The sequence below is a fragment of the Botrytis deweyae genome (assembly GCF_014898535.1).
Source record: "Botrytis deweyae strain B1 chromosome Unknown BDEW_040, whole genome shotgun sequence".
NCBI classification, from domain to species: domain Eukaryota; kingdom Fungi; phylum Ascomycota; class Leotiomycetes; order Helotiales; family Sclerotiniaceae; genus Botrytis; species Botrytis deweyae.
Genome location: NW_024066247.1, coordinates 269,957 through 291,678, shown reverse-complemented (window position 1 = coordinate 291,678; position 21,722 = coordinate 269,957). Strand labels below are relative to the sequence as shown.

Genomic DNA, 21,722 nt, shown 5'->3' with positions numbered 1-21,722 from the left:
GCATAAGCAAGTGGTAGCCGTTAAGGAAAAGAGAGCAGCAAATGGTATGAGTATTCTCTCTTCTTGATGCTACATGAGTAAAGCTAATGAAGTTCAAGCATAGAATATTCTGAGGACAAGAGAGGGAACGATCACACCCTCGCAACAACAATCACTAGAATGTAGCTGAAGAGGAGATATCTCGTTATTGTTATTGAGCTGGTATGCTTTGATTATTTGGGTGTTTTGGTTATCAGGTTTGTTTGGTTATATTTGATTTTATCGGGTTCTGATTTATTTAATCTGTTTAGACTGCAATGGATTTATCGGGGCCTGTATAATATATAAAAGGAGAAAAAAATCATGTAATCTTACATTCTTTACTCAAACGTTTGCTCTTTAACTAGATCCTTTTTATCTTGAAATATCGAGATAAAATGGCCGGCAGAGTATATTTATAGTGAATAGTAGGTATCCTGGCGGCGAGTACTAATAGAAGCTGAAAAGACATCTCAAAATAGTGAGTGGGACTTAAACAGGTGGAAGATTTCTCTGATGAAATGACTTTACAATTTATCTACCTGACTAAAAGCTCAACCAATCTAATATATCGCCACGGTAGAGGCTTAAGCTACTTAAAAAAATCGTCATATTCAAACTGGAACCTCAAAATGGGTTTTCAGCTCAGGGAAAACCTTTGTCGCACGCTCTACAAAACATTCTAGGTATTTTCTCCATGCTAGTCTGCATTCGCTGCATAGTTCAGCACCACCAAACTGGTGTGACAACTCTGCACCGTAAGACTCACGATATTTGCATTTGTCACAAACCCCGTCACCGCCCATTTCAAGGAACTCAGCAAGCTCCGGAAACATAAGTTCTTCACTACGAGCGATGAGGGTCTTATATCGCTGTGTGTTACGAATAGACCTTTTGTTGGCATCGACTCGATTCCAGAGCTTAAAGTTCTTCCGGGTTTGATCAACGACTCTGTCATTCTCTGACTTGCCAATTGTCAAATTCTCTTCAACGAATCGGTAACGGCGCATCATCATATGTATAGGCCCACCAAAGAAGCGCACGAAATTAATAACATTGGCCAGCTTAGGATTTCGTGCCCAGGCAGCGTCAAGGGCCCAAAGTATCTCGCGACACTCACTGTAGGCTTTGATACGCAAGTCCTCCGGCATGTAGGCAAATGTGCTGTTTGTCTCACCTTCAGCACGATGTTTGTAAAAAGCCACTGCATCATACAGAGTGTCTCCAATCTCGGTCAAAATTTCAAATTGATCTTCGGTGAACCAGATGTCGTCGAGATCGTTGCATGCCAGAGCTGAGGCAATCGTAAATCTGGCCAGCGCATCACAGTCCCGCATGCGAAACCAGTGTCTTGGTGACTGCGCGAGAGCGTTTACATAACGTCTGAAAAGCTCCCCATCTCGTCTATCACTCGCCTTGTCCGCTGTGATTAACAGAAAAGTCTTGTACTCTTGTGCCATTTCTTTGTGTCCTGGGGTTCCCTCAAATAGAGCCGCAAGAGTAGCGTCCAAGTCATAACCGAGGATGTTGTTGCTGGCAGTGACATCAACCATCTCGCCTCGAAACTCAGCGATGATGCCCATAATGATGATACGCATGAAGGCCACGTATCTGTTCCAGTTTGTGTAGTTAGGAATGACACAGCGTGTGTATTCCCATGCGCACGCAAAGATTTCTCCCTTCAATTCGGCTGGAAGGTTGATAGCTTGCAAATCGTTCGCAATGTCAGGAGGATAGTACCAGGTATCCCGATGCTCTTTGACATTGGTGGTGACAGGCATTGCTGCCGTTGCTGCTTTGCTGGAGCCTTTATCATGAATAGGCTGCTCGTGACTTTGAATCTTGGTACTGTCGGTGCTTGGGCCTTCACTCTTCGTCGACTCTGAGAGATGAATGAATCTATCATCGATAAGTGTTTGAGTAAGAACTTGCTGCATATTTTCGAGATATAGATTGGGGTAAAAATGAAGTTTTTGTTTGAAGTTTTGAATAGAAGCTGAGTTTGATGTTTATTTTCTCGAGATGAGAGCACTTTCATCAACTATATAAGCACTTTGGAGGACGTAGATACAACAAGAAGCTCAAATTAAATCTCGCACCTCCAATCGCCCGAACCAATGCAGCAGAGCGCCGGAGGTAGTTCATTGCCACTCGGTAATCTAGCTCGAATCACTGATAAGAGTATTGCACGACTCATGAAGTTGTATTCAGCTTCATTCTTGCTAGAGTTCTTGCGTTCTTTGATTCTATCAAACATCCACTTACCCCTCTCTTAGCGAAGGATTACATTACGATGATGGAGCTCTGCCCAGTTCCAGATTAAGGTTCAAAGACCGAATCTATTTTCCTTCAACTACACAATTTGATTACTAGCTGATCGTCTATCACATGTGAAAAACGATCTAGAGCAGATAAACAAGGCCATTTAGGGGTGGGTCATTATCGGTTCTTCTTCTGTTCAAGAACATATATTGGCTACCTCTTTATCTGAACCCCAGACTCCGCATTGTGTCAACGAATATCTGTGTACAGGGGGAAGGCTGACCAGAAAGTATAATCTCCAGGCCCTGAAACCGACCTTTCTGTCGAAAGTATACATCCGATCGGTCGATGGACAGAGATCCTCTTCGTCTGTGTAGGTGCAATGGTTTTTCTCGTCAATTCTGAAGGATCTACATGATTCAAACCTTCTTTCCTAGGCTATCTCATGACGCTTCATTTCTCTCATCTGTAATTCCACCAGTCGGAGTTGTGTACTATCAGTTGATAAAGTAGTTTTAATCCCTCATTCTCTAAATACAGCAAAATCTCTCTATAAGGATATTGTTTTTTGTGGTTATTCCTAAGGGTATGAAAGTCGGCTCTTCTAAGCGGCCGACTAGTTCCTAGTCGGGGAAATCGAATTGTCCCTATAAGATTTTGAGTACAAAAAGCACTAAGATCATTAAATTTTATTACAAATCGAAATTGTTTTTAGTATACAACCTTCAGAATTTAACTATTTTTAAAAAATTTAATGATTATATCTTATAGACTTATAGCAATTCAATAATTCTAATTCTTTTTTTTTAAAATTACTTTAAAACCTATGTTATTATTTATGAAACTCAAATATTTTTCAATAAAATCATTAAATCTACATTAAAATCTCACGGAGATAATTTGCTTTTCAGGGACATTCGCTTTCCTCAACTAAGAACTAATCGGCTGCTTAAAAGAGTCGACTATTAGAGAAATATCTCTATATAGAGATATTCAGCTGATCTCGATACAATAGTAATCTAGTTTCGGTTAAATTCGATCAGGCTGTAATCTGTAACAATTTTGTAATTCTGATTTAATTTTTTGTATAATATAATATAATAGCTTAGATGCTAATAGTATCATTAGTCTAATAATAATATATATAATTCTAGAATTGTAAAATATAAAGATATTTTACTGGAAAGGTTTTAGGAATATAGGTCTTTTTAGGTTTGAAATTTTTTGGAACTAAAAAATACATCTTTATAAAGAGTTTATCCTTATAGAAGACATTTTTATAGAGAGGTTTTACTATAGCAAGAAAGCCGAGATAATGACAAGGTGGTTGTAAGGTTGCGAACTCTTACTACTAGATACGAGTCAACATCAATACAATACAATTTAGAGTCACTATAATTAGTACAAAAGAGAGGAAGCCCTCTGAGAGGCGGGTATTGCCCCTTGGGTATGTTCAATCAATAGATCTGACCCAAACACAATCGTGTCGTAAATGTTCCGATTAGTGCCACTTTTTGTTTGTCTGTGCTCAGTGACACAAGGGTTTCTTTTGTTCCATTTTTAACTTCTCTAGGTTCTACATTGAAAACTGGAGAACACCAGCCCTGTGTCACATGAATGTGAATTAACTCGGATGAATAACTCTGTAAATCATATCGCATATGTGCATAGAAAAGGAGCTGATATGATTAAAAATCATTCCGCTTATACAAGCATCTTGTATACGTCACCTGAAACTTGTCGCCATTAATCGGAGGTTACGATCCTCTTCACCCCCCATTGTACTAATGAGGGGGCCTCAGCAATTTGTCACTTTTTCAGCAATTCGTCAACTTTTTTTTTTAGTGTGAAATCTCCCCGGTGAATAGGATCAATTTTTTCTAACTTTTTATTTATAAAAGATAAAGATATTCTGAAATATTCAAAATAATTATTAGTTCAATCTGATTACAAATATCTATTTATATTATTAAAAAAATAAAAATTATAGGAATTATCATTAAAAGTTACGAATTGCTGAAAAGTTGACGAATTGCTGAGGCCCCCTTATTGTAGATAAGGGGGTGAATAAATATGAACCCCCGATTAACTCAAATTAGACTTCCGGGCGCAATTGTCCTGAAAGCTTAAAGTTTAGCCGAGGCTACCTTCCATTTTCAGCTTGATAGCCGCAATTAATAACACGATACGATGGATGTTCTTGTGAATATTATTGAAATTAGACTCTCATTTGACAGGTCGTCATCATGTATGTTTATCGCCACTCGCGGATTTGAGTTTTCGACAGATCTTCGCACTCTTAGCCAGATCGAACTACGTATTATATTTTCTAGTTTCAGATTGTGCCGTATAGGATATTACTACCTTATCCTCTGTGATAATAAAATCCCTTCTTCACCTTTACAATCTTTCACAATACTCTCCTAAACATTTTGCTGCATGGTCTACCTTTGAAATTTTGAGATCTTTGTATCATTTAACATCATCGACGACTAGCCTTCCCACAAAAACAGAAGTCATGTCTGATTCTACATTGAGTCTCGGCTCGTTCGTTTGCTTGCTGAGCCTGGGGTCTATTGTTCTTTGGTACACTGTCAGTGCAGTCTTAGCTTGGTATCCTCTACGAAAGATACCAGCACCATCCTTCCTTGCCAAATTCTCGTATCTTTGGCTTGCAAAAACAACCTACAGCGGAAAACAATACTGGGTTCACCGCGACTTACACAAAAAACATGGCCCATTAGTACGAATTGGACCAAAAGACATCATTACTGATGATCCTGATATCATCAAAAAGATTTCTTCAGCTCGCAGCTCCCACCGTCGAGGGGACTGGTATTTGACCGGTCGATTCAATCCATATTATGACAACATGTTCACGATACTGGAGCCAGGCCCTCACGCCAAGGCAAAAGCAAGAGCTGCGCCAGCATACAGCGGACGCGATATGCCTGACTTGGAGGTCGGTGTTAATGCTCAGCTGCAAACTCTCATCGGCCTAATGCGCTCGAAATACGCATCTAATCCTGTCAACCCTCATCAGCCATTGCTTGATCTTGGCCCATTGTCGACCTTCTTTACCATGGATGTGATTACTCGGCTTGCCTTTGGTGAGGAATTCGGCTACCTCAAGGAAGAAACCGATCAATACAGCTTCCTCCGTGAAGTCCGCGAACTCTGGCCACGGATGTCAACATCGGCGGATACTCCTTGGATTAGAAAGTTTCTCTTTTCTCCCCCCTTTCTCAAAGTTCTTGGCCCAAAGCCTACTGATAAAACTGGATTCGGTGCTTTAATGGCGTAAGTGGGAGCCCTCCATTCGACTCTGGCTATACTGACAACACATAGGATAGCAGAGCATCAAGTGGGTAAGAGGTTTGCACCAGATGCGAAGGAAAAGCAAGACATGCTTGTGAGTATCTAGACTACGTTGAGATTGATAAAAGTTAACCTAGTGCCAGGGTTCATTCATCAAGCATGGTTTTAATCAGCAGGAGTGCGAAGTCGAAGGCCTCTTCATGATTGTTGCTGGAGCAGAAAGCACTGCATCCGCTATTCGCTCTACATTGATACATATAATGACGTGTCCTCGTGTTTATCAGAAGCTTAAGGCTGAGATCAACCTCGCCGTCGCAGAGGGGAAAGTTTCAAGTCCTATCAAAATCGAAGAGGCAAAGTCGCTTCCATTTCTTCAGGTTGGTTTACATTTTCATCCCAACTATACAATACCATTCTATTTTTCATTCCCTCCATGACAGGTGCTTACTTAACGGCAGGCTGTCATTTACGAAGGCATTCGTATGCGTCCTCCTCTTCTAGGACTCTTCCCCAAAATTGTCCCAGATGGTGGGGAAGAATTTCATGGAATGTTCATACCAGCGGGTACAGCAATCTGTATGAATACTTCTTCTCTGTTGAGATCCACTGCTCTTTTTGGAGATGATGCAGACGTCTACAGACCAGAACGTTACATGGAGCTCGAAAAGTCGAAGAGGGGCGAGATGGAGCGCAATGTGGAACTTGCCTTTGGTTATGGTCAATACATGTGTGTTGGAAAAACAGTCGCGTTCATGGAGCTAAATAAGTCCGTCTTTGAGGTTGGTAGCTGATCACAATTTTTCACAAATCTTGAGCTAATTTGAATTTTTTCCCAGATATTGCGAGCCTTTGACCTCCAGCTAACGAGCCCCGCCAAACCTTGCGATGTCCTCAGCTATGGAGTCTTTCTCGAGTCAAACATGCTTGTTAAAGTTACTGAAAGTGAGGGTGCAGAATCAAAATAGCTCAATAGGAGTTTCACTGAATATTCAATCTCAATCAAATGTTCATAGCAGTATAGTTTAGCTATCTCATAGTTACATGAATTATTCAAGTACAATAGAACTGCTCTTCAGTAATTGTTTTCCATATCTCAATCCTCGTTCCAGCGGTACTCTATCATGTTCGATAGAAGGCGCCACCTGTTGTGAAATTTGACTACTAATTTGCTTCGGAGACTCGCCAATGACTTTCCTTTTAAGTCTAAGATTCAATCATCATGTTCAGATTGCATATATCTCTCCCCTGGTCCATTTTTCTAAATTCTTGTGTCGATTGGAAAATTCCAGCCTCACTTATTTGCTATGGGCATAAATACATCGTAGCTAAGGTGCCATATATCCCCACATGTTCTTGCAGAGATTAGAACACGCCGTCTAGCGATTTTGATCTCCAGAACTTGATATGACTATGAAAATGAAGAAGGAAGAAGAGTTCACTCCGGAACTCATTATCGCTTTCGCACCCCTGCGCCCCCGCTCTCAGCTACATCGGGGGAGACAAAGCACAATCAAGTTTCGAGAGATCAACTAGCTTCCTCTTAGAGAGAAATTTAGTAGATCATGGAGATTTTAGTTTCACAGTAGCCGAGATAGTAGGGTTCTCACTTACACTTTCGAGAACTCGCATGCAAGAAAAGAGTTAAATCAGAACAACATGAGATGATGAGTGATCAACGAGTGAGTTGTCAATGCAGTATTAATGTTCGAAATGACACACTCACATAAAGTTTAACTAGAGGCATATAGATAACGATTCATGAAAAATCTTGTTCTGTCCCCTGAGCGAAGGTTAGTTAGTGGAACAATTACGAGGCGGTTACTAGGGGTTGTACGAGTGGACATTAAGTGGATTTTCGTTCTTTAGCGAAGTAAGACCTGGATCGAAGTTTGCACCCCCTATACGTAGGAGAAAAAACAGGCCACAATTGACCAATGCTCTCTACGCGTTGTTTTGATGAGGGTGCACGTACCATTACACAGTGCTACGTATAGACCCCCACTATGGGTCTAACAACCCTAGAAACAATTATTCCGTTCGGACTTTGCGGGGTTTCATTGCGGAGTGTCTCGTAGATAAGCGATATCCCCACTATATACATGTTCCTGCTATGTATATAACTTTCAAAATATTGATCTTGTTACAACTTTGAATATTAATAATATACTTTTATAAACCTACATAAAACTTACATTAACGTATTTGAAAAGGATTTGAATACTTAAATATATTTAAATATTTAATTAATCTATATTCTTCTAGCAATATAGAAATAAAATAATTTAAAGAAAACAATTCCCCTTTGCTATAAATTAATGACTTTTAATAATGAAAAAATATTTTAATTAATCAAATCAATCAATTAACGAATGTAATGATTTATTCTTTTCATAGATGATAAAAAAAAATCTCCCCTAAGAGATTCTAAAAAAAAAATAGACTAATCGTTTTGTAAAAAAAAACCATAATGAATTTTGTAACTTGTTTAAAAAATCTCATATCTTATCACTTACTTAAAGATTAAGTTACTAGCTAGATATCTCATAAATCAAAGTTCTCGATAATTTTTAAATTAATTGAAAGAATTAGATTGTATACGTAGCAGAGACATTCAAATAGTAGGAATATCGGTCAATCTATTCTCCCAAGATTAGAGGAGAAAACAACGTAGATCGAAAGTTGCCAAGCCCGCGAAACATTTCAAGATACGAAGTATATTACGGGTTTGAGTTTGCTTCAAATCAATCGCAAGCCCCATCTCTGACGTTGAACTGAAGTTTAGAGTTTCCTACAAGCATATTTGTTTGAAAATCCATCCTCCTCAATCCTGCAGTGCTTATTCGTTTTTTTTTTCACAACTCTCGAAATACGAACACACTCCCCAGATAAATCACTACTCATAATCACTCTTATGAAATTTGCTTGTCCCACAAGGACATCATGCTGCTCAGCATTAAAGACCTGTCTGAAAAATACATTATGCTGCTCGATTTCAAAGATCTGACGGCACTCAAAACAACCGTTGCGGTTTTAGTGAGTCTATTCATACGATAGGGCGGTCAATTCCTTAACATTACCAGGTCACGGTAGTCCTTATTTCACAAGTCCTTTGGAAATTTTTCTTTCACCCGCTCAGTGCCTTCCCAGGGCCATGGTTCAATAGGATATCTGAAATACCCGGCTCATGGGTTATTGCAACTGGGAAACAGCACTCGTATTACCGGCAGCTCCATGAAAAATATGGTGAGTAACTATTCCTGCACCTTACTCCATCTTTCGGGGAAATGAGTTCCTACTAAAACAAATTAAGGTCCTGTTGTGAGAGTTGCCCCAAACGAGCTCAGCTTTATCGGCGATCGTGCGTGGGATGACATTTATGGAATTCAGGTGGGTGATTCTCAACCATGAATCAATGCATAGCGGTTAATATAAGGCAGAAAAACGGTCCCAATTTTGAAAAAAGTCCGATTTTCATAGGGGCGGTTTCTCCTCTTGACGGCCAGACGGGTATTAGCTTGGCACCAAATGAAGCTCATACTCGGCAGCGTAGAGCTTTGGCACATGTCTTCTCCAACACAGCATTATTGCAACAAGAAGAAATTATGCGAAGCCATGTCGATAAACTCGTGGGACGGTTGAAGAAAATTATTGCAGAGAATCGACCGATAAACTTTTCAAATTGGTGTAAGTGATACTTCGTTGGATCGAATGCCGATGTTTTTGACTGATAGATGAGGTGTATAGACACTTACACAACTTTTGATATGATGGGTGATCTCTGCTTCGCAGAGCCATTTGGATGTCTAGATCAAGGTGGGGCTACAGAGTGGTCCACATCTGTTATCAACGTCTTCAAATCTGCCGCATGGGACCAATCCATACGTAGAATAGCGGGTGTGAATACCTGGCTTCAGAAGTTGATGGTGAAATTTCTTATCCCATCCGAAGCTGCATCATGGAGAAAAGTACATTTCCAGAATTCTCGCGAGAAGACGCTCCGCCGCCTCGCAGATGGAGATCGTGACCATAAGGACTTCATTTACCACATTCTGAAGAACAAGGAGGCGAAGAACTCGTTATCGCAAACAGAAATCATTCTTAACATGGTGCTGCTCATAAGTGCAGGGACAGAAACAACCGCGAGTCTACTCACTGGTTGGACCTATTTCATCTGTACTCACCCTGAAGTTTATAAACGTCTTATAGACGAAGTTAGAGGAAGGTTCACCTCCGAGCATGATATAACTTGGGAAACGGTCAAAGATTTGCCCTACCTTCACGCAACACTTAGTGAGGCACTTCGTTTGTATTCGCCAGCGCCTGCAAATCAGCAGCGAATCGTTCCTCCGGGTGGCTCTGTCATTGATGGACACTTTGTTCCCGGTAGAACCACCGTCGCTGTAGCACCTTGGGCTGCCATAAACTCATCGTTGAACTTCAAGTACCCTCAAAAATTTATCCCGGAACGTTGGCTCGGTGATGAGAGGTTTGTAAACGACAAACTAAACGCTTCTCAGCCATTCAGTCTTGGACCTAGGGGATGCATAGGGAAGAATTTGTCCTTTTTCGAAATGAGGCTTATCACTTCCCGTTTACTATGGAACTTTGACATGTCACTGGTGACAACGGGAGAACTTGGGTCAACCAATAAACTCTGGGATATGGATGGTGCGGGTAAGTACATGAAAGTTTATCAGACATGGAACAAGCCCGATTTGTGGGTCTTGTTAAAAGAGGTTCCTAGATAGAATAGTTTGGTGAATCCGGTATTCAAGCAGGAATTTTGGGCTCTCCGTTGTTTTTTCTTTTTCCCACTTGGTTTGAGCTGCTTTGGTAGTTTGATATTTTGATAGCCCAATTGATTTAACTCTTCTATACATTTTCTCCTTGTGGTAATGGCTTTACTTGTCTTTCTGCATTTTCAATGCTTAGAGAAAGCCGATACCCAAGAGTAGCTAGACTGATAAGCTCTTGATCAATATAACCCTTTTGCTACCAAAATAAACAGTGAAGTGTTTAAATTCCATTGGAAGTTGAGGGTCCTACGGAGGACAAAGATTGAACTTCAATCGCGTGGTTTACGGAGGTTAAAGGCGTAAGTATTATAAAATACATTAAAAAGCGATCGATCTTTTCCTTATTTTTATATTCAAAATATATTATTAAGATTAATCTATTTTACTATTAATTTATGAAAATATAAAGTATTTCAAATAATTCAAAATAATAGATTTGTTATATAAACTTTATTAAATAATCGCTTTTTAATAAAATCTATTTTAAAATCTTTTAAAAACATTAAAATTATAAAAAATGGAATAAAAGAATTTAAGATTCGAAAATTTAAACAGAGTAACTGAATGTTTGATAAAATTAATAATAACCAATTCTATTAATTCTATTAATTTAGTAAGAATATATATATGATTTTGAAATCGAAAATTAAAAGAATATTCTAATAGAAGGATTTTAAGAATATAGATTATTTTCAAATCTAATTTCTTTTTGAAATCGAACAATATATTCTTATAGAGTGGTTATTCTTATAGAGGGGATTCTTATGGAGAGGTTTTGCTATATGAAATCTAAATCTGCAGGTGAATGATACAGATGAATGCCAAGTACTGTATAAACTCAGTAGACTCGGATTCTACCAAGCAGCATATAGCCTAGCATATTGTAGTTTCCTTCAGCCGGACTAGTTGAAATCTGACATTTTTTCCACTTGTATTTTTGCACTCTACTGAGTTTATACGGTATAGCCAGAATAGTCTCAAAGTCCGGAGGGACTAGGACGCACCTTGTGCTGAGCAGTAGCAGAAGCGGAGTGAGTGAGCCTGGCATATGACGTCTACGGCTCTAGCCCTGGCCGTGTACGATCTTTTGTAGATACATGCACATAGACATGTTCTCTCGGGCAGGGGCAGAATATGGTCTTTCACTGGCAGCAATCCACAAAACTTGACATCTCAATTTTAATGATGGAGTTCACTAAAAGAGTGTAGAGCTCGGAAGTAAGATTCTAGATTACAAGCTGTTCTTCCTCATGAACATCTCGAGCGAGAGCACACAACTAGCTCGGTCATCTACTTCGTCTAACATTTCCATCCGCCATCAATGCTAATGTCAGCTCCTGAGATGTACATCGACTCATCACTCAACAGAAATGCGACCAGCTGAGCAACTTCCTTAGCTTCTCCGTCTCTCCCCAGTGCAATTGGTGGGTAATTTGCAGTTCCAGGCTGCAGGTGAAGACCAATCAAGTTTTCCGCAGTCTTTAGCATTGGTGTTGAAATACGGCCCCTAAAGCTAGTCTTCAGAAAACAGAAACGTCATGGCGGAGATAAGATAGAGCAAAGATCACTTACGGACAAATTGCATTCACTCTAATTCCTTTCCCACCTACTTCCTTTGCTGCCGTTCTTGTGAGCCCGATGATCCCATGCTTAGCCGAAGAATAAGAGGCATTGTTTGCTGCTCCAGATGTTCCCCGAATTGAGGAAGCGTTCACGATTGAGCCGTTGCTAGCCATTACTTTCAGCTGAGCCTTTAAACAGTTCATTGTCCCGGTCAAATTGACTCCCAAGACAAACTCCCACTCGTCCAAGTCTTGTTCGACGATGCCTTTCAGTCCAATAGACTTCGGAGCAACACCAGCCAGATTGGCTGAGCCATCTAGCGTTCCGAAGTTGTCTATGGTCTTGTTAATCCATGCTTCCACCTCTTCGAACTTTCTTACATCGACCTTAGTGATAATCACGTCCACATGGTACTCTGATTCCAGCTGCGCTTGAAGTTCCTTCAATTTGTCTTCTTGGATATCTGCAAGTGACAATCTCGCTCCACGACTTGCAAGTAACTTTGCTGTTTCGAGGCCGATGCCGGAAGCTGAGCCTGTGAGAGCGATAACTTTCTTCGTAAATGGTTGAGAGGACATGATACTATAATATAGCGAGATGAGGTAGTAGCTTTCAGGAATATCTACTTTAACTCTGAAAGATTGAGGATGTGGTGTTTTATATAGACTTTTTTTGACTAGCGACTGTAAGTGCACAGGTAGGCTTGTATCTCCTCTAAATAGAGGTTGATGAGATAAGTCTTGTAAGCCTCATTTTTAATAAAAGTTGCTGTTTTCTAAAATTCCAATACTGCTTCTACTAATTTTATTAAATATTCAGTCATCCTCTTCAAATTTTAGAATTTTGAATCCTTTTATTCAAATTTTTAACTTTTATAATTTTTAAGCTTTTAAAACATTTGAAGTTTTTAATAAGTTTTGAATAGATTTTATTAGAAAACAATAAATGAATAGATTTTATATAATAAATCTATTCTTTTAAATCATTCAAAATATTTATACTTTTATAAGTTAATAATAAAATAAATCATTCCTAATATATTTAAAATAGTATTTCTGAAAAGAAAAATATAAATTTTAATAGATTTAAGTGATTTTATTAACCTTGAAATAAATTTATAATATTTTCATTATTTAGAATCAATTATATAAATCTTCAATTAGTATATATATTCTTATTGAATCAATAGAATTTACAGAATTAGTTATTATATAATAAATATATATCAAATATTGATTAGAATTTTAAAGAGATTTAATTGAAACTTAAAAAATATTACGATATTAATCTACTCAGAATCAATTAAAAGGAAATTATTATTATATTGAAATTAGGTAGAATCTCTATATAAGAATATTTCTGTATATCTTTAGAAAAGACTATAAGAACTAGTATTCTTATGGAAAGGTTTTATTATACTTACGTAATCAGTAACCCTTGAGATATCAATCACTCGCAGCCTTACCAAGATATTGTAGGGGCGTACCCTGTTTCCACGGTGAGCCTAGTCTCTTCGGAAAATTTAAGGTTAATATGTGGAAAGTTTCTTTTCTACACTAGACTTCGCCTACAACGTCGTACGGGTCTAGGAACGGGAAAGCTGATCCGCATAAAGTATAAAGTGTATTTATCTTTTCGTATTGTACCGCAGAAGGAAGGTGAACGCTAAAGGGTGGGCAGGAGAGAAGAGGGGAGGGGATGAAGCTGTCAAGAACTAGCTGCTGCTGCTGCTGCTTATCTAATTTTGAATAATGAAATGATGTTGATTTTTGGTGATGTGATAGGATGGCTCGTATTTTGATCTAGAGAGGGGTTAGGGTTTGCTTTCCTGTACGCGTGTTCATTCGGAAAATTCGAAAAAGCCTACCAAGGATTAGTAATCTAAGCTCATCGTGGGTTAGGGTTGCAGTAAGCACCGGAGTTGTTTGATTCGTTATTTCAATAGATTATTCATTAAATGCCTAGTATATCTATCAAATATTCTTATTTTGAGGCGGTTTACTCTACGGTAGATTGGTAATAAAGTGGAGTACCCGGACCTCTGGAGAGATCATTTTATTTACTACCTATTTCGATTGCTTAGTACTTAAAATAAGCTGAGTAAACTCGCAACAATGCTAAAAAGCTTGCCAACTGCTAAAAAGCTTACGAACTGCTAAAAAGCTTGTCAACTGCTAAAAAGCTTGTCAACTGCTAAAAAGCTTGCGAACTGCTAAAAACTCTCCGGGACCCATCTAGAAAATACAACTCATTATTCACCCAGTCCAGTAACCTGTCTTCAGAGTCCGAAGAACCCGACCCCCACCTTCCCCCACGCCCTCGTTAAAACCGTCAGCCAAGACTCTCTCCGCAGAAATGCCGAAATGGTGAACCACGGTTTGCAGTTCCTCATGTAAGGGAAGTAAGCAGGGCTCGTTTTGCTGCTTCGTGTTCCTTAGCCGTGGTCTTACAGTCATTGGGAAATGGAGTGTTGTCAGTATGATATCATACTAAGTTAGATTGCATTTGTACCGGAACACAGCACACTTGGGGATGTTTTTGTACACAAAAAGATACAAGAAAGTACTCTTACTCTACGCATGGGCCCAGCATTCAATCAAAACAAGCCCTCGAAAGTATTATAGAAACGGTATATAGGTCGGTAGAATATGTGATTTTTATTCGCACAACAAAAGCGGGATAAAGCTGAAAGACTAAATCGAGATCGACTCTTCGTGCGTCCGCTTGAATGAATTGCCGATCACTTCACCCGCTCTCAGCGTCGATCTTGTTATGTCTGCTAGCTCGGGGGAGGTGGGGAGGGGGGGCTGTAGGAGAAGGCGTTAAACGTCAAGCCGATAAGAGTCCAGAATAATTAGGATCAGTATGGGATCTACGGAGTAGAGCCCGTTCGGGCAGAAAAAAGAGACCAGCACACCAGTGGGTGTATGGATTGACGGGACACTAAAAAAATGGACTTGTGAATATATCTTGATATATCGAATCAGATATCCTGGAAGTTGTTACACCAATTCATTGGATTTGAAACAATCAAATCATAAATTTTGATATCAAACAATTGAAGGATGAAATTATCAGAAATTTCGAAAGTTCGGAAGTGTCCCGTCAATCCATGCACCCACTGGTGGCATACTCGAGAACTTGTCCAAGAACAGGAGAATTATAAAAACTGGATTGTTGTGGAGAGTCCACTGTTCTCTCAGTATGCGAATCGTCACATCGCTCTGGCCCCTGCTCCTATACTCGCCCGGCATTAACCTACATATATGGAGCATCCAGGTATTCCGATGTGGACGTACACTGATCACAAGTAGACGGACATCTGCTGCCCGACGAGAACGATACAAATCTAGAAAGAAGGGGACCGTTACTACCAAAGAAATCAAAAGCAAATAAGGGTTGGCTATCAACCCGGTTTACATCGCCAATCTGATCACTGGCTCAATTAAGAAGGAGACAACTAAGAAGGAGATGTGGTCTGCAAGGATCAAAATTTCATCAGGCATACTATCTTTTTCCAAGGATTGTTTCCCATCATGAATCAGACACAAAAATCAGTATTCCTCGATCGATCACAGCAAGTCTCAATTCTGCAATGATCAGCGCCCTGCGAAGCGAACAATAACGAAGCTTGTACAGTACCCAACCGACATTCCATACACATATTTGCAGAAGTTGAGAACCCTTATAAATGTTATCATGATAGTCTCCACATCGAGAAAAGGATCTTGCCGACCAACGAACCAGCTATGATCTATCAAGCTATGAGAACTGCTCTCTGCGATGGCGGGTATCTGAAATCTTCATCTCCAGCTTCTGCCTCAAAGGCACTTGGGGAGCTGAGTATTCAAGGGACCAGAAGCCAGATGGCAAGCTGAGGAAAGTTTGTAATATACAATTTAAGTCAAGTGAATAAACAGATGGACATCGAACCACATCAATTTCACATGAAAAGCGAAACGTGGATAAAATCGTCAAAAATTGGGCCATCATCTACACAAGCAAAACTACTATAGATCTATCGATATACCATTATCCATTATAGTATAGATGTGGGATTACTTGAGGACTCTGTCTATCTGTAAACATTAGGCTCTCAATTCTATAGTTATAAATTCTGAGAATAAATTGTATCCTGCTCTTATAGTTCTTTTGAGACAAAGTGTTATTGTTTGTATCGAAAATACTATAACTATAGCTCAAACTAGAGTTGTAGCAATGTCTTTTTCAGATAGTATTCCTTAAAACCCATCTAGATCCTCTCTTAGCATATGTAATGTAAATATTCGCCATGCAATCTGTCTTGATTTCGTTAAATCTAGTTATGTCTCCACAAGATACTGCCCCGCCAAGATCTGAGAAGATCTGCTCACAATCCTTCTCCAAGTGTAAGTCGATCTCTAACACCCAACGCATAAAGGTAGCCAATTGCTTTTCAAGATAGCCCGGAACTTCGCTACGAACCTTGGCAAACCGAACTCTAGAGCTTTGTCGATCTAAGCACGGTTTATCTAGGTGGCATAGTTATCAGTACTGGAGGAATCTTGAGAGAAAGAGGTACGAAACGAATAGCTCACTAGAATCAAGTATACTAGCACTATTGAAGTTCTTCAGGTTGCCTAGGGTATCGGAAGATATCTTGTTGTATTTGCGTTTCCGCCCTATAGACAATTCTTCATCGGACTCTGTATCTACAAGCTGTTGATCAAGATCATGGGAAGATGAATGTTTGCCAGAGATTCTACTAGATTCGTGTATTCGATCATCATCTTTATTTTTGGAATGTCAGCGCTATTGCTTACCACTAAGTCACCTACTAAATTACCTGTGTATTCCACTCCAGCACCCTGACATTCACTGGTATATAGCGGTAGAGCGTCGGAGTTATGCTTTACACCATGAAGATTGCTTTTATGTTTTGCCGGGGTTTCCTGTCTCACAAATTGATTGAAATTCGTCCATTTGTCGCACACCATACCACGTTTATATACACTCTGAGTCGTAAAGTCGCCTGTAAAAGTTCCCTTACGTATTCGATCGATCCTTTTCCAAATATTCGTAAGAAGCGAACCTTCAAGCGATGTATATACCCAGAATTGCTTAGCCTGGGAGAGGGACTCCATACTAGCCAATAGTTGTAATACATTATCCGATGCAGGGGTAAAGGCATGCTTCTCAGTAGGAGGCATGAACACTGTGCCATGATTGTGGAGCTGAAAGCATATTCGGGAAACAGAGGCATAGTCGGAACATATGCCAGCCTCTCGTATAGCAGCGCTAGTGTCGGGAGAACAATCAGAGTTTGGAGTCTCTAATGAGAGACATGTATTATTCTCGTTGTAACCAAGCAAACTAGCTTGGATAACGAAGTAGAGCAACTTTGTACGTATCGTAGAGGATTCAGGGCTCGCTGTAACTCCAACTGTTACTGTGAACCAAAAGAGCAATTTGGGACTTTCGTGCGTGCCGAGGTGTATATTCATTCGTAGATTTTGAATTCGTGTGCCAATATAGCTGTATTGTCCAGCATCCACCCATTTAATAACTACGGGCACCTCTGTACAGCCGAACGTCCGAGAAGCCATAGCGTCCTGTTGTTATAATGTATTGAAGATGGGACACCTGCAAAGACAATTGTTAGCGCTACTCTGATAGGTAATAAGATGCGACCAATATGAGCAGAATGAGAAGCCTTGGAATACTATCCTCAACAATATATTTATCTAGAAACCAAGCTCGTTGTAGGGAGGAGATACTCAGTCTCCTTACTTCAGGTGACATTTGACCAGCCTGCAAGAGGTGATACTTAGCCATCCTACTAGAAGAGGAGTCTCGAGATCCGCCTGCTACAGGTAACATCTGATCAGCCTACAAGAGGTGATACTTAGCCATCCTACTGGAAGAGAAGTCTCGAGATCCGTCTGCTACAGGTAACATCTGATCAGCCTACAAGAGGTGATACTTAGCTATCCTACTAGAAGAGAAGTCTCGAGATCCGTCTGCTACAGGTGACATTTGATCAGCCTACAAGAGGTGATACTTAGCTATCCTACTAGAAGAGGTGTCTCGAGATCCGTCTGCTACAGGTGACATTTGATCAGCCTACAAGAGGTGGTACCTAGCCATCCTAGAAGAGGAGTCTCGAGATCCGCCTACCTACAGGTGAAGAACGTAACCACCGCCAGGGTGGATGTACTCGTAAAGTCGTAATAAATATCGTGCGATGGAGATGATTGATATAGCGATGGCGATGGAGAGACTGTGTTTTGTACAATTGCAATAAATGTTGCGCAACCATCTGGGCACCTAGTACTTTGACGTGTGGCGTGTCGTGGAAAGAAAGTTTGCCGTGTCTTTTGATCACGTGATGTTGGAGTGATGAATATGAAACTAGACTAAATATAGTATAGATCAGTAGACATTTGGTCGAGGCAATTAATGCCAAGATTTCCATCAATGCTCCTTGCCCAAGTGTGAAAGATGGCTGACATATAAATTTGTGCGTAGCAGAAATAGCTAGTTTGTGCGACTATCAAACACCAATAACTTCCTGGCTGTAGGCTGTGGGAATTGAGGGCAAAATCCCTATCAAGGGAAGGCCGGACTACCCGTATTTGAAAGCTCTGATTGACCCATTTAAATGATGGTAACGTGACCTTCCTACATCTAACTCGGCCATGTTCATAGATCAGGATCAGATATGCGTATCCAGCACCAGATATGCGTAAATTAAAGGAAAATTATACTTTTATAAAATCATGTTAGATTTTATCGAATTCCAAGCTTCCAGCCTCGAAGAGATGAGCAAATATTCAGCTGTCGATTATCATGTGGATTACCTCGCCATCCTTACACGAACGACTACGTAGAAGCTAATTAATAAATTATCCTTATTCCAGACGGCCTTTTTCATTCTACTCTGAAACTGGCTAGCTACCCAGTTGATTTCGATATCTGGTTTTCCCTACCTGATTTCCTCGTCCCTTCTAAGAATTGTTCCAAAGATGCATTTCACTTGCGTTCAGCGACCAGTACACCGTCACAAAACTCAGGTTGATAGAAATATTTTCTTACAACGTTGAGTCCAACTGAATCACGAAACGCACCCCACATTGCCTCTGTTCGCTCAAGAGAGGCAGAACATGCCATCATTGAAATATCAATTTGGGTCATCTGCCAATTGACATTGGGGTCAGGGAAGATCTTTTCATTCAACTTTGCTTAGAATAGAGCGGCATTTTTCATTTTGAAAGCCGAGGAATTCACTTCGAATGTAGTAAAATTTGACATTTAGGTCGGATAAATAACTAGAATTCTTGGCCAAACCACGGAATTATACATACTTTTGAAGGACTGAGAGGTGTTAGTGTCATGCACCGTGATTTGAACAGCAGGATTCTCCGCAGCTGCATAAGTATCGCATCGCTGGTCTTTCCCAGATCGCAGGGTGCTGTCTTTGGGAAGTTCCTGCAAAATACATAATTCGATTTTCGATGCCGGCAGTCTTGGCCTTCAATTCATCTAAAAGAGGGCCGACATTGCCACAGACATCGACTAGAAGCACGTCTTCGCCACTTGTTGGCTTCCAGCCACACATTTCTTTTTCTAGGGGGAAAGTATCCAGACACGTCTTCTGGCCTTGCATATATTGTGCCATCTATTTTCTGCAACTTGCTGCTACATCAGGGTGACGTCCAATCCAGCTAAATATATGCCTGTCTGATTTATTAGTACAATGCCAGTATGTATCGTTACCATCAGTTACAGCCTGATAATTGTGGTTCGCAAGGAAGCTTGGAAGATCAGCCCACATAAGTCCGACAAGATTGAATTACCAAAATATCAGGATTCAGATCCTAATAGACAGAGAAGTCCGGTATCTGCTGATGAGAGACACCAGCTGTGTTGCCTGGAGCGGCGGGTGTTTTTGTGATTTTCGTAGGGGCACAGTGGTCTGTTCCAGTCTCCTTGATAAGCTTCATTGAAGCAAAATACCTCAAGATGCGGCCAAGTAAGACAGTTGTAGCACCAGTTTCTTTGGAGAGCTCTTCTACCGTGAAATAAATCTTCCAGGAAGCCAGAAGCTTGAAAATCTTCAGGTCCTCGCCCGCTCAAACCATCACAATTTCCAGTTGCTGAGTTGAAATCAGTTAAATCTATAAAGTAGTGTTATACCATTACTTACGCGGTAGATTATTCTCTGTGTAGTATTATCACTTTACTCAAGGGAATAGGTGAGTTCGCGAAGCTGATCAATCAACTGCTGGTGGGTAGCCCCTACCAGCATTCTCAGCCAATCTCGAGGCTTCACCCCCAAATGTTTGTAGTCTATACAACATCCGTTGAGTTTGATGATGTGAACAATCTCTGGTATAATTTCACCCCCTTCTTTCTTTCTTTCTTTCTTCCTAGTATATTATACATTGTATTACAGCGCAGAAGACCCTATTGTATTAGACTTACACGTTACTATATCGATAGAAATCATAATATTGACTCTGATATGTTCTTATATTCCATAGACACATCCAGAATACAATGACTACACTTTGAATGTTAATTTTTTGGTGTTATAGTAAATCTAGTATAAGCAATAATATACTGCAATAAAACAATGACGCATATGAAGTTTTTGATACAATAGATAATACATATTAGATAATCGAAAACTCATTATTATAGATATTACTTAAAATGAATATCTATAAAGATATATAGGAAAATTGAAATATAATACTAAAAATTAAAACTAATCCTAATAAAGCTTAGATAATAATAAAAATACTACTCAATTATCAATATTTATATTCAAAGGTAATAAAAAAGAAAAAAAAATATTCAATAATATTAATAGTCTATTATCAATTAATAATAATTCAATTAAATATATAATTTAATATTATTGAAATCTAGAAATAACCTCAAATTCGCGTACGGCTTGTTTCGTACTAATCAAAGATTCGTATTTTTATATATTATCAATAATATTCAATATTAAAATAATATTGAATATCTTTAATAGTATTAAATTCCATACCACCTATATATATATATGTTTATAATAAAGGAGCAGGCCAGTGGAATGTATATAATATTGACTATGTAGATTTTTTAATTGTATTAAGGTAAAATCTAACTATGAAGTAGAAGTAATATATGTATAATAGTATAGTACATATACTACAACTTCCAATACTTCTTTAGAAAGCTTACTCTCTTAGTTTCTATAGTTAGTTTTAAAGTTCTAATATATTCTTAAATCTTTTAAATATTACTTTTATATATAATTTTATTAATTTATTTATAATTATATTATTTATATTAATATAATTAATATTAATTAAATATTTTTCTATAAAATCTTAAATAAAGTAATAATATATATTAATATATTTTGATTATTTATATAAATAAAGATTTTTGGTTAGTATTAATATTTTTTGATTATTTTCTAATATTTAAATCTTATTATTATTTTTGATATACTATAATTATTTTAAATTTTTTAAAAATTGAATTACCCATTATTCTTATTTAATAAATATTATTATAGAAATATATTTAGTTTTTATATTAAATATAATTATAAATATCTGCTTTTTATTTATTTATAAGATTAATCTATTATAAAATATTATTATTTTATTAAAAATGTTTTTTCAATTAATTCTATTATTTATTTAATCTGTATTGGTATATACTTTAATAGTTTATTATGGGAAATTATATTCTTTATAAATATTTAATTAAATTCTTTTAGGTTTA

At 38.6% G+C, this 21,722-nt stretch overlaps 6 protein-coding genes across 6 annotated transcripts; 2 read left to right on the top strand and 4 right to left on the bottom strand.

Annotated features, from left to right (window-relative positions):
• Window positions 1–632: 632 nt before the first annotated feature.
• On the bottom strand, window positions 633–1,955 carry EAE98_010826 (uncharacterized protein; the record flags this gene model as incomplete). Its single annotated transcript, XM_038958448.1, has 1 exon — window positions 633–1,955. One exon carries the CDS (start codon window positions 1,953–1,955, stop codon window positions 633–635), a length of 1,323 nt encoding a protein of 440 aa, XP_038805273.1.
• A 2,843-nt stretch (window positions 1,956–4,798) lies between these two features.
• Window positions 4,799–6,563, top strand: EAE98_010825 (uncharacterized protein; the record flags this gene model as incomplete). Its single annotated transcript, XM_038958447.1, has 5 exons — window positions 4,799–5,580; window positions 5,629–5,692; window positions 5,742–5,975; window positions 6,057–6,377; window positions 6,435–6,563. The coding sequence occupies 5 exons, from the start codon at window positions 4,799–4,801 to the stop codon at window positions 6,561–6,563; spliced, it is 1,530 nt and encodes a 509-aa protein (XP_038805272.1).
• A 1,730-nt stretch (window positions 6,564–8,293) lies between these two features.
• EAE98_010824 (uncharacterized protein) lies at window positions 8,294–10,559 on the top strand. Its single transcript, XM_038958446.1, has 5 exons — window positions 8,294–8,631; window positions 8,679–8,841; window positions 8,909–8,985; window positions 9,036–9,282; window positions 9,343–10,559. Exons 1-5 carry the CDS (start codon window positions 8,539–8,541, stop codon window positions 10,344–10,346), a joined length of 1,584 nt encoding a protein of 527 aa, XP_038805271.1. The 5' UTR covers window positions 8,294–8,538; the 3' UTR covers window positions 10,347–10,559.
• A 957-nt stretch (window positions 10,560–11,516) lies between these two features.
• EAE98_010823 (uncharacterized protein) lies at window positions 11,517–12,535 on the bottom strand (the record flags this gene model as incomplete). Its single annotated transcript, XM_038958445.1, has 2 exons — window positions 11,517–11,901; window positions 11,967–12,535. 2 exons carry the CDS (start codon window positions 12,533–12,535, stop codon window positions 11,694–11,696), a joined length of 777 nt encoding a protein of 258 aa, XP_038805270.1. The 3' UTR covers window positions 11,517–11,693.
• Window positions 12,536–14,790: 2,255 nt separating this feature from the next.
• On the bottom strand, window positions 14,791–17,940 carry EAE98_010822 (uncharacterized protein). The gene is made up of 3 exons (XM_038958444.1): window positions 16,783–17,940; window positions 16,535–16,726; window positions 14,791–16,468 (listed from the first exon to the last, which is right to left on the bottom strand). Exons 1-3 carry the CDS (start codon window positions 17,540–17,542, stop codon window positions 16,185–16,187), a joined length of 1,236 nt encoding a protein of 411 aa, XP_038805269.1. The 5' UTR covers window positions 17,543–17,940; the 3' UTR covers window positions 14,791–16,184.
• Window positions 17,941–18,968: 1,028 nt separating this feature from the next.
• EAE98_010821 (uncharacterized protein) lies at window positions 18,969–19,614 on the bottom strand (the record flags this gene model as incomplete). Its single annotated transcript, XM_038958443.1, is given in 3 exon segments — window positions 18,969–19,172; window positions 19,301–19,424; window positions 19,436–19,614. 3 exon segments carry the CDS (start codon window positions 19,612–19,614, stop codon window positions 18,969–18,971), a joined length of 507 nt encoding a protein of 168 aa, XP_038805268.1.
• Between the last annotated feature and the right edge of the window lie 2,108 nt (window positions 19,615–21,722).

Coding starts and splice junctions, on each gene's coding strand:
- EAE98_010824 (XM_038958446.1), top strand. CDS start 8,539: ATGCTGCTCAGCATTAAAGACCTGTCTGAAAAATACATTATGCTGCTC. Junction 8,632..8,678: donor AAACAACCGTTGCGGTTTTA/GTGAGTCTATTC, acceptor TAACATTACCAG/GTCACGGTAGTCCTTATTTC. Junction 8,842..8,908: donor GCAGCTCCATGAAAAATATG/GTGAGTAACTAT, acceptor AAACAAATTAAG/GTCCTGTTGTGAGAGTTGCC.
- EAE98_010822 (XM_038958444.1), bottom strand. CDS start 17,542: ATGGCTTCTCGGACGTTCGGCTGTACAGAGGTGCCCGTAGTTATTAAA. Junction 16,727..16,782: donor TGCTGGAGTGGAATACACAG/GTAATTTAGTAG, acceptor CCAAAAATAAAG/ATGATGATCGAATACACGAA. Junction 16,469..16,534: donor TGCTAGTATACTTGATTCTA/GTGAGCTATTCG, acceptor TATGCCACCTAG/ATAAACCGTGCTTAGATCGA.